The sequence below is a fragment of the Microtus pennsylvanicus genome, chromosome 1, assembly GCF_037038515.1.
Source record: "Microtus pennsylvanicus isolate mMicPen1 chromosome 1, mMicPen1.hap1, whole genome shotgun sequence".
Taxonomy (NCBI): domain Eukaryota; kingdom Metazoa; phylum Chordata; class Mammalia; order Rodentia; family Cricetidae; genus Microtus; species Microtus pennsylvanicus.
Window position 1 is genome coordinate 74,068,841 of NC_134579.1, and position 12,266 is coordinate 74,081,106.

General features: G+C 39.3%; 1 protein-coding gene across 4 annotated transcripts in view; it reads right to left on the reverse strand.

Annotated features, from left to right (window-relative positions):
• Positions 1 to 3,482: 3,482 nt before the first annotated feature.
• Positions 3,483 to 12,266, reverse strand: part of Klhl24 (kelch like family member 24) — a 30,329-nt gene continuing 21,545 nt past the window's right edge. For all 4 annotated transcript variants that reach the window (XM_075969029.1, XM_075968999.1, XM_075969010.1 and 1 more), the window contains 3 exons: positions 11,283 to 11,471; positions 9,585 to 9,773; positions 3,483 to 5,831 (listed from right to left, as the gene is read on the reverse strand). In XM_075969029.1, the coding sequence (XP_075825144.1) occupies positions 5,631 to 5,831; positions 9,585 to 9,773; positions 11,283 to 11,471 (579 nt within the window). In that variant the 3' untranslated portion in view covers positions 3,483 to 5,630. The remainder of the gene's footprint in view (positions 5,832 to 9,584; positions 9,774 to 11,282; positions 11,472 to 12,266) is intronic.

A 12,266-nucleotide genomic window follows, 5' to 3' on the forward strand; every position in this document is an offset into this window, starting at 1 on the left:
CAGTTGTTCAGTTCTGAGCCTTGCCTCAGCTCTAGAAACTTACACACTTCAGGAGGGTGAGAAAGGAAGTGCTCTCTCAACAAAGTCAAAAGAAAAAGCCTAGAGCAGAACTAATTACTAATGTAAGGATATAACAGATATAACTACCCAGCTTTTTCACTATTAGATCTTTCAACTGACCTTTACGAGAGCCTAATGAGGGTTTATCTGAGAATTTTAAAAGCACCTACGTACCAAGAGTTAATGTAGACCAAGCAATAACCTCAGTTAACGTTCTCTTTCTGCCAAGCAACTATAGAGTTGAAATTCACAAAGAATTTTCCGTCAGCTGGGTAGGATGGCCCAAGCCTATAATCCTAGCACACATGGACAGAGGCAGGACTGCCACTGCTCAAGGCCAGCCTGGCCATGTCCTGAGTTCCAGGTTAGCCAGGGTGACATTAAATCAACCAACCCACAAACAAGAACAGCCAGGTATGGTGGCACATGCTGTCATCCAAGCATTTGGGAGAAACAGAAAGAACAACTGGAGTTCAAGATCATCTACAGCAAGAGTTCTAGGCCAGTCTGAGCTATAGATGACCCTGACTCAAAAGATAAAACCAACCCAATTTCCAAAACAAAAATAAAAAATAAAATCCAGGCCAGAAAAAAAAGTGTATAAACCGTACAGTAGGCAAATCTGCAGTTTATGCGTGCTGAGTTTTATCTGACTGAAATGGCACTGGGGAGGCTTAAGGCACAAAAATGAAAACAAAACTTCTTTGGAACGATATATAAAGTTATGACTTCACTATTCAAAAACTTAGGATCACCTTTAGCCCTATGTAAGTTTAATATCTTATTAATATTATTAATTACACACATGTAAAAAGTTTCATATATAATATCTTAATGATACTTTCATTTATTTTGATGTGTATGTTTTGCCTGTACTATGAGTGTTGCACATGTATGTGCACCGTATGTGTGCCTGGTGCCTGCGTAGGTATTGCAATGCCAGGAACTGAGTTACAGGCACATGAGCCACCATGAAAAGTACTTGGACCCCTACCCCAGATTGTTTCCAAGAGGAGAAGTACCAGTGCTCCTAACTGCTGAACCATCTCTCCAAACTGCTCACAAATAAACACTTTAAAATGTTTACAATGTTTTGAAAACAACTCTGGTATCATTAGTTTACACTCTTGGGAGTGGTGGTGTCTGATGCCTGGCATTAGGTGTGGCTATATTTAGTGACTCAAACCTACTGCCTTACAGGTCAGCCAGGCAGCTTCATTTGGTTATGTAGTATCGTGAGTTGCTTGCTTACCCAACACAATAAATGGGTAAAGTGATATAATTCTAGCTTTCTACAGAATGTTAAACAATTCCATTATTATTTTGACATGAGATTTTACGTGGCTAAATCTGGCCTCAAACTGACTATGTAGCCATGGCTGTCCTTGAACTCTCCTGATCCTCGAGCCCCACTTCCTTAGGGCTGGAATTATAGGCCCGTACTCAGCTGGGCAAAACTAAGTCTAGCAAGGCCAAGTCCTATTAACTAGTAGTGTCTTGGATGGACTACGAAACAAGGCAGTCCACAGGAAACCTCTAGACATCATCCTATCACTTGGTACCACATAAAGTCTGGAGTACATAGCCTTTTCACATATTTATCCCAAGATGTTAAAGGAACACAGAAGATAACTCCCTCTCTTCATAGATGGGCTCTCAAAAGTGATTGTTAAAATCTATTGTCTGGTCAGGAAAAAGCAGCACACACCTGGTTTGGACATGGACAAAAGCAGAAAACTTCTGTCTTTCCTGAGTTTCTGGATGGGAGTCTGACAGTAGATACATAAACAATTCATACTAACCAAGAGAATCTATCAATTCACGAAGCATTGTCATCCTAAGTAGAATGAATGTTCAACCATGGTCATGTGTGAAGCTTCTCTAAGAACTTCAGTCTAGAGTCAGCAACTCTATTTAAGAGACAGCACCCCAAACAGGCAGCAGTGACAAGCTTACATCCTCCCTGAGCATTTACGTATTTTTAAACCGGATTCAAATGGAGTAAACACCTGGGTCCCAATCATCCATGAAAACAGCTATGGAACCCAATTCATCTGTTAGTAAAGTCAGTGGGGACAGCATAGTGGAAGAGGCGGAACTCAGACCACCTTGTCACACACATGGGGAAGAGTTAGAAAAGGATTCAAGTTCATGAAAAAATGGATACAAAAACCAAGTGTAGCTTGGTGGTGGTGGTGGTGCATGCCTTTAATTCCAGCATGTGGGAGAGAGAGGTTCGAGGCCAGCCTGGTTTACAGAGGAGTTCCAGGATAGTCAGGACTGTTAGACAGAGAAACCTTGTCTTAAAGAAGCAACAAGTAACTGTTATTTTCTGTTGATTCACAAAACATACCTTCAAGTTCTCTCCAGCTGAGATGGTCACAATGGGCTCTTGGGACCTGAGAAGTCTGCTTTCTGACTGCAACCCTGCTGTTACACAGGTGTACAGATCCCCATGGCCAGATCTGGACTTTCAGATGAAAGGATTATTCTAAAGAACAGGTGCTGGCTTCCATTTGTGCCTATAGCACCCAGAAAACAAAGAATCGCCGCCAAAAGCTTGAGGCTAGCACAGGCAACAGAGATCCTGTCTCAAAAACAGAGTCCTCCAGAAGCGTTCAAATTTAGTCTTCTGCACTTGCAGAAAATATGATCAACTAATTTTTTAATCTTATTATCAATTTCTGATAATGAAACTTGAAAAATCATTGGGTGTTTGTGATGTATGCACACATCCATACTGTCTACATATAAACATATACATGTAACCTAGAGGTGCACATAACCATCACCTACCAAAAGAAAAACTGCCAGTTATGGGAGGACAGAAAGAATATTAGTCTGCCACCAAGATGGTTGACATGTCCCTTTTAATATACTAATTATACCCTAAAATTATGTTTCTTAAACCAGGACTTACCACTACTACTTTTTATCAAGAATTAGTAAAGAAAGATAATTAAAGGAAATTAAAATATAAGAAAGGTAATTAAAAAAAGTTAAAATATCAGTTGGGCAGCTTTAAAAATTTAATTTTCTAGGATTCGAGGTACTTTTGGGTGACTTTTTTTTTTTTTTGAGACAGGGTTTCTCTGTGGCTTTGGAGCCTGTCCTGGAACTCACTCTGTAGACCAGGCTGGTCTTGAACTCACAGAGATCCGCCTGCCTCTGCCTCCCGAGTGCTGGGATTAAAGGCGTGCGCCACTATCGCCCGGCTTGGGTGACTTTTAACATAACTTGCAACTACTCAATTTACATGATTTTTAAATTACATAAAGAAAAATTCATTTGTTTAAACAAATTCTGATTTCTCAGGATTTTTTTCCAATTTACTACAACAAACACAAGGATTATGAAAGATAAACATTACAAATTACAAGTAGATAATACTTTTACAATAGACAAAAATAATAAAATACAAATTTACTTTGAGAAAGTTTTTTATATGGTGTATTTATGAATGGACACAATCTTACAAATATACATGAGGATAACAATTATCATTTGTAGAATCGTAAGCATTTACAAAACACTTTTGTTCACACACTTTACTGTTAAGAATTTCTGAATTAAACAGTTTCTATTATCTCACAAAAGTATAATGCAGGTATTTACTATAAAATTACAGTACAAATATCTCAATTGTACATCAACAGTCTCTCAACTGACAGATAATTGTTTTCAGAACGCTTGTATAGTTATCAGTTAAATCATTTAATATTTATGACTTGGAAAGTCTAAGTGTACTTTCTAGCATTTTTCTCAGAATTTAGATTCCAATTAAGCACTGACTCCTAAGAAATGTTTGTATTATGCTAAGATGAGGAATAAAGTTTGTCAATGGTAGGCGTTTGATGATTACCTTAATTTTAACAGAACTCTAATGACACTATTATAGTCACTGACAGGGAGTATACTGTGGTGTGAGAGCCACAGCATTGTAAGTAGGTATGTGTCCACACAGAAGTTACACTAATTAGTTATGATAGTTCCTGTTGTACCCACTCACATTTTTAAGAAAAAAACTTTTGTATTTCCCTTTGAAAACAGGTAACCTTTATAAAATGGAGGTTAAAAACCTAAAGGAAAAACTTTTTAATAGAAATTTGAAAACGTTGATCAATACTTTATACAATGGCTCTCAAATAAGAGCTCTCGCCCAGAAGACCGGAACTGCTGTTGGCCAGTGTGGCTGGGCGCTAACTCACAAACAAGTGGCCCCACTGAAGAGTGGCCTCTGCTCTAGGCTATTAAGGAACTGGTGTAGAGATTCCTAGGACTGGTAGATGCTCAGAAGTCAAGGAAGAGATACTCGACAAAGCATCAAACTAGGAAGGTCAATTCTGCTGGGCTCGTAGGGAGCAAACCTATCTTTTTTATAGATTCATTTCTTTAATGTACATACGTGTGTCTGTGTGAATTTATGTGCACCACATGCCTGTAGGTGCCCAGGGAGGCCAGAGGGTGCTGGGTTCCCTGGAACTAGAATTACAGGTCTTTGTGAACCATCTGATGTGGATACTAGGAACCAAACCAGGGTTCTCTGCAAGAGCAGTAAATGTTCTTAAACACTGAGCCATCTCTTCAGTCCCAATTTGGTTTGATGCACTGTCCAGATCCCAGAGACAGGTGTGCCCACATCCTGGCTCTGGAAAAGGAACTCAACTTCTATGCTAGCTTTAAGGGAGGACTTCAGTGAAGAACTCACAGATGATTCATTAAATACCCTGAGAACCAAACTGGATCACATTTTTTTTCCTCTGATAGCTATTTTAATTTTTTCCTTAGGGACTAAGGTATAGTTTAAATCTCCTTTTATATCTCCTACATAAGCTCAAAAAAGTATTTAGTAACAGGAATAGTCTATAAAGTCATTAAATTTGATGTTTTATGGTAGCTGAATTGTCACTACATTTTTACAGCTTAAAAAAAAAACCACCTTCAGTGAAATTAACCAGTAGGGATAAGTCAGTGACAGAATGTATTTAAAACTCGCTTCTTCCCTCACAATGAATGCTAAACATTCTTAACATCAGGCAATTCAACCTAAATGAAGCTTCAGTCATACAATTTTTCTCTACATAACAGACAAAAAAGAAATAAACATTTCTAAAAGATGGTTCACAAATCCCTAAGAAGTTTACAGCTGGATGTCATTCCCTACCCCACACAGTTTCTCACAGATGCAAAAATATATTCATAGGCCAAATTATCATTATGACTTTTTTTTTTTTTTGAAGACAGGCCTTATTGTGTAGCCCCTGGTGACCTAGAACTTGTTATGTAGATCAGGCTGGGCTCAAACTCGAAGAAAGCCACCTGCCTTTGCCTTCTGGGTACTGGAATTAAAGGTGTGCACTACTATGCCTGGCTTTAACTGCCATCATCTTAACAACCCTCTTCCCCGGTTACAGGAAAGAACTTATTACAGCTTGAAATATTGTTATTTTTGGAAAACGGCATCAGGGCTATTTCTTTATTTCTCTTTCCATACAGCACAAAGGAGATGTGTTCTTACTTTAAAAGTTCCCTCTTGGACTGCTTGGCTTCTTGTGTGAGGTACCCCAGGTTTAGAGCTTAAAGCATTTCTCATTGTATCTATGAATAGTCACACAGCCATGGTAGGACACTGGTCTGGGCATTGCAGCGACCCCTGTGATGATACTTGTTGCAGGATCGTAACAGAGAATAGTGTCTGTGGCTTCTCCGTTTTCCCGTCTTCCACCCAGGATATAGATCTTACCATTGCACACAGACATACCACAGTTTTCCTGTTTAACCAAATACACAAAACAAAACAAAAAGCCAATTAACTACTGGAGATAATGGATTTGACAATAAACAGAAAAACAACAGTATGTTTTAACACAGTACAAAAAAATAAGATATAATATCATCTCATCTACCTTTGGCCCAACGCCTGTTATTCATGAGTATTTGCATGAAGTGAGTAACAAAGGCCAAGACAAGACTAAAAAGGCTTTGACTAGCTCACTGCAGTGAAGGGCAGCTATTGTAATTATCACATGATCAATGAACAGGGACACTAAGTCCCTTGAGAGGGCCTTAAGTTGAAAAAAATGAAAACCAGTTTGTATGTTTCTTTGGTTGTTTTTTTGAGACAGGGTTTCTCTGTGTATTCCTGGCTGTCCTGGAACTCATTCTGTAGACCAGGATGTCCTCAAACTCTTAGAAATCCACCTGTCTCTGCCTCCTAAGTGCTGGGACTAAAGGCATGCACCACCACCACCAAGAGAAAAAGAAGTTTTAATCAAAGTAAAACAAAACAACAACAACAACAAAAAACCCTGTTATCAGAGGTCTTAGTGGGGACACAAATGCCACCAATAGTTGTTTCTACATAAAGAGATCCTTGGCCAAATTGTATTTGTGTGTAAATAATTACTAGGCAAAAAGAGCTATTCTTACAAAGGTGAGTCTTTAAAAAAAACAAAAATAAAGAATCTTACTAGTCTGTAGCCCAGGCTGACCTTGAATTGGTAACAATTCTCCTGTCTCAGTACCCGCAATGAGTTCTGAGATTATGAACCTGCTTTCAGATTTTCCCTTATATAACAATTCTAAACTTTACTAACATTTTAAATATTTGATATACTGAAGAAGGAAAAGAAATATTCATCACTGATTTAAAATGTTCCTCCCTTACTTAAAAAAAAAATTACATTTTGTGTGCAGCAGCGTATGAGCACATGTGAGATGCTGGAGGAGACCCAAGGGTGCTCTTATCTCCTATCATGCGGGGTCTATTGGTCAGGCCATTTACTTCATCTGTTCACTAATTCAGCAAAATATATTGTCAACATAAACATATGCAAGATATACAGGAAACGAACTTCTATTCTAATTCAATAGTATCCTAAAGAAGGCTGAATTCCAAGGGGCAGAGGCAGGAGGATCTCTGTGAGTTTGAGGTTAGTCTGGTCTATGAAAGGAGTTTCAGAACAGCCAGGGCTGTTACACAGAGAAACCGTCTCAAAAAACCAAAAGAGAAATAAACATTTAAAAAACCAGGGCACGGGCTAGAGATGGCTCAGGGCTTAAAGGGTACTCGCTGTTCTTCTAGGACCCACATTCAGGTCTCAGCACTCACACTGGGCAGGTCAACTGCCTGTTCCTAAGTCTGGTTCCAGGAGATCTGATAACCTTCTCTGGTTGCCAAGGGCACCTGCATACATATAGCATACATTCACACAGACCCATAAATAAAAAAAAATCTAAAACGAAACATATAAAAACTAATCCAGGGAAGTATAAAGAGATGGCTTAGTGGTTAAGAGTACTTGCTGCTGTTCTAGAGGACCCAGTTCAGTTCCCAACAGTCATTCCAGGGGACACAACATTCTTTTCTCTTATCTGGGAACACTCATACACGTGGCATGCATACATAATATGTGCGCGCACACACACACACACACACACGCACGCACGCACGCACGCTCGCATACTCTCATACTAAATTATAACAAGGATTTGGTAGAGGGCTCGCTAGTTAAAGGTGTTTCCTGCCAATCCCAGCAACTTGTGTTCCATTCCAGCATACATATAGTGGGAAGCTACATGTTGCCTTCTGACCTTTACATGTGCTGTGACACACATACAAACACCCAAACAAATAAATAAATGTTTAAAAAAACCCCTCAAAACCTAAATTCACAAGGGATTCTGGCATCTGGAATCCCAGCTTTTTGGAGGGGAAGGCAGATCAAGCGAAGTTCAAGGCTAGTTCCAACAGCCTGAGAACCAGTCAAAAAAACCAAAACCGACCAGGCAACAAAATAAAATAAAGCAAGGACTTTAGGCGTGTGCAACTGCTGTACTCAGTGTGAATACTACAAAAGGAGTGGAGAAAAGGTCAGTTCTGACCAAGGTAACCTGCATTGTTGTTGAAAGATGAGTGGAATTACAAGTACAGAAGGTAAACAAAGCATCATAGGCTGAGGGATCAACACAAGCCAATAAAATATTGTGATTTGTACTGAAAATAAAAATAACAATGCAATTGGAATAAAGCTACAGAAAATTAAAACAAAAAACAGGTTTAGAGAAGCTACTAGACAGGACAGGACTCTGAGGACAGTTCCAGTGTGTGAGCTTCACTTTTAGAGACAGGGAAAAAACCTGAAATGTCTGGACACAGAGACAGCAGCAGAATAGCAGATTCTATTGTACAATGCCACACAGCTGTTGGGAACAGGAGCTGGAACAAGGTGAGTCCTGAGCAGCAAATGAAGTAATTCAGGAGTAAACTAGAGTTAAAGTCAGGGGAAAGAGGCTAAGCAACATTAATACTTAAAGATGGAGTGGAAAAGAAAAAAAGAGACTGAAAACAGGAGATGTGACTGGTTGGTGACTTTAAGAAATGTGTCTTTGGCTGGGTGGTGGTGGCACACGCCTTTTAATCGCAACACTCAGGAGACAGAGGCAGGTGGATTCCTCTGAGTTCGAAGCCAGCCTGGCCTACAGAGCAAGTCCCAGGATAGGCTCCAAAGCTACAAAGAGGAAATCCTGTCTTGAAAAACCAAAAAAAAAAAAAAAAAAAAAAAAAAAGTGTATGGGGCGCACCTTTAATCTCAGCATTCAGGAGGGAAAAGAAAGCAGATCTGTGAGTTTCAAGCCAGCAAGGACTACATAGTGAGATCCTTTCTCAAAAAAAGGAAGAAAGAAAAACAGAAAGACAAAATCCTGCCAACTAACCAAAGAAAGAAAGGAAGAAGAAAGATAGATGGAAAGAAACAAATAATACATTTTGGGAGAGCAGACTGGTTCAGGGGTTAAGAGCACTTGCGTCATTTGCAGAAGGCTGGAGTTTGGTTCCCAGCACCCACACTTCAGGGGGCTCACTACCACCTGTAATTGAAACTACAGGAGTGCTCCCCACTCTGGTCTCTGGTCACCCACATCCCTATGCACACACTAACATGTGAGGAGAGACAGAAGCAGCATTTTGGTAGTAAAAGGAAAGTGAGCAGAGCCAAGAACCCGGAAGCTGGGAGCCTTTCTGGGAACACAAAGATAAAGGGAGCTGCAGCCTCAGATGGAATGAACATGCGGATGAACGAGGCCTGAGCACTATCATTTATTTCCTTTACAACAAAACTATAAGCCTCTAAACAAAGGGCCCTGAGTCGTCCTCTCCTCTTCTGAAACACAGAAGAGAAATGGCAGAAGAATGGGACAAGATTATGAAAAATGAAGGCTGAGGGTTTTTCTGTCAAAAGAAAAAAAGGTACTTCATGTTGGGTTGATAAAAAGAAGTTAACCTGCTGAAGTTAACCCTTGGGGCAGAACATGCAGTTCAGTGTAGTGTTTACCTAGGGCTCATGAGGCCTGGGACCCAAATCCCCAGCACCACAAAAAACAAACAAACAAAACATTAAAAAAATTAAAAAACAATTCCTTAGGAGGGAGTTTAAAAAATTATGAAATATTTGATAAGTGACATTCAAGTAAATAATCATGTCACTTATTTCTTCTTCATTTCTGTTTGGACTTTGTGCTATTACCTGTCGACTGAACGTGTTTTGTACATGCATCCAGTAGTCTTCAACTGGGTCATAACAATACACCGCCTTGGTCAGTCCACCAGCAACATAGATCAGGTTGTTCAGAGAGACAGCTGTTATGCACCTCTTAGCAATTGGGATAGCTGCACGAAGTAGCCAAGAATTGGTTTCTGGGTCATAAGACTGAACCTAATAATACAGAAAAATATAAAGTAAGATATCTAAACAAATATGTAAATTTGCTTTAAAAATGTTAATATATATTAACATGGTTAAAAATCAAATGTCATTAATTCAAAGAATTAAATGAAGTTAGTCTTATTTATAAAATTTATGAATTACCAGGCAGTGGTGGCGCACGCCTTTAATCCCAGCACTCGGGAGGCAGACACAGGCAGATCTCTGTGAGTTCGAGGCCAGCCTGGTCTACAGAGTGAGTTTCAGAACTGGACCCATAGCTATTAGTAAACCCTGTCTTGAAAATAAAAAAAAAAAATTAAATTAGGGAAATTCTTGCTTATTGGTGAAAGATAAAACTCCTTTGTTTAAAAACAAAAACAAACAAATGACCAAAAAAGCCTAAGTTATTACTATCAAGAAAAAGACAGTAACAAAATACACACAGATTATTTTCAAGAAGAATGGCCTCCAGGTTTACTAATGTATACTAAAAGTAAGTCTTAAGTTTTTCTGAAATTGCTTTATGCATCATGTTTCAATCTGAATAGAATTTCGTTATGCTTTTAGGGAAACCTTACTTCAAAAGAACATCAATTTAATTAGTTTTTATTTTTGTTTTGTTTTGTTTGGTTTTTTGAGACAAGGTTTCCCTGTGAAACAATTCTGGCTGTCCTTGAACTCACTGTGTAGACCAGGCTGACCTCAAACTCACAAAAATCCACCTGCCTCTGCCTCCTAAGTGCTGGGATTAAAGGCATGCGCCACCACTGCCCAGCCAGTTTATTGTATTTTTAGTTAGCATAAATTCTCAATGAACTTTAAATAGGTAACTTTATCTATTATTGCCACAGTGCCCAGGTGGAGGTCAGAGGACAACCCGCAGAGCAGGTGCTCTCGTTCAGCTGTAGGATCTGGGGATTGAAATCAGATCAGCAGGTCTGGTGGTTAACATCTTTACCACCTGATGATATATTAACACTAAAGTAAGGAAATAAATAAACTAATTGATGAAATTTCATTATCACCACTAAACCAACTAGCCATTGGGTAGACACAGCATTTCCTGAAACGCCAGAATGGCATGTGTTCTTCTGTCCGAGTCAGATGAACTGCAGCTCCTTTGGACCATCCCCTACTTACACTATAGAGGCAATCTTTCCTCTTCCTTTATTCTAAAAACCAAACCAAATATACCCTCCAAAGGTCTAAAGACACGACCTAGCTGGGAAGCAGCACCATTAGTGCCTTGACCTTTGCTCTTCATTTTCTGTGTTGTATGTAAGTTTTAAATCCTGTAGATGATAGAGAAGTTTTTCACTCTGAGATGGGCCTCATTTCACAAAGGTTTAATCACATTTGTTACACATAACACATTACTGGCTATATATGATGGTGTCACTGAGGCAACTTGAAATCCAGGGCTTTTCCCTCTTTTTCAAAGACCCCTCACACTTTGCTACCTAGCCATCTGTCTCCTTTTATATACAGTATGGGGAGTTTTCTAAGCATACAGCTTACCTTATCAGAACAAGTATTATCATCAGGTCCTCCACCAATCACAAACAATTTTCCTATACAGCTTGTCACTGCTGGAGAGCTCACTGCTTCTTTAAGTGGCGCAACTTCTGTCCAACGATTTGAAAAGGAATCGTAACACTCCACACTGCTAAGTCTGTTTTGCCCATCATAGCCTCCGACAACATACACCTGTATGTAAAATGCAGGAAAAACAATCTTACTAGCAAGTCTAAACTGTTTATGTGCTCAGTTAAAATTAGAGGATCCCTCTCATTCAAGGCCTTGACAGCTGTAACTACAGTGTATTAGCTCAGTTTTCTGAGACTTTGTCATTTCTTAGCAATCCCGACTGACTCCCCCACCATTACAGAGCCTTTTCTGGCACGTTCCCTTTGGCGACATTTTAATCATACAGGCATACTGAGTATTTGTTTACCTTACTGTATACCTGTGCTTTGCTTATAAATGTTCGTGTTTGTTTTGTTTTATCCCCTTTGAAGAACAAATCGTTACCATGCCGAAGGGAATAAGGTTTCTCAAGTTCTCTTCACTCAACAATGAGATATTTGATTATAAAGTAATAAAGCTATGCAACTCTAACACCAGTTAAGAGTCATTAGTGTGAGCTCTCTGAAGGCAAGGCCTATCTTTTAGCAGCTATAGCAGCTAGAAAAACACCCAAGACACAGTGAGCTCAAAGCTCTCAACATTTTTCATGAACAGTGGTGGGTCAATACCTTTCCATGACAGCTGAAGCCATAAACAAGACGTCTAGTGAACAGCTTACCAGCAAAGAATCCCTTGTGCATCATGGGTTATATTAGAAACTTTTAATCAAGCATTCCAGTTTCATACCCACATTTCTTTTAATAGATGATTATCAACTCTTTAGGCCACTTCTAATTAACTGTGAAGTTCAACTGAGTCTTCCATAGAATCTCTCATGACTGCTCTTCCTTTAATCCTAGCACTCAGTGGGCAGAG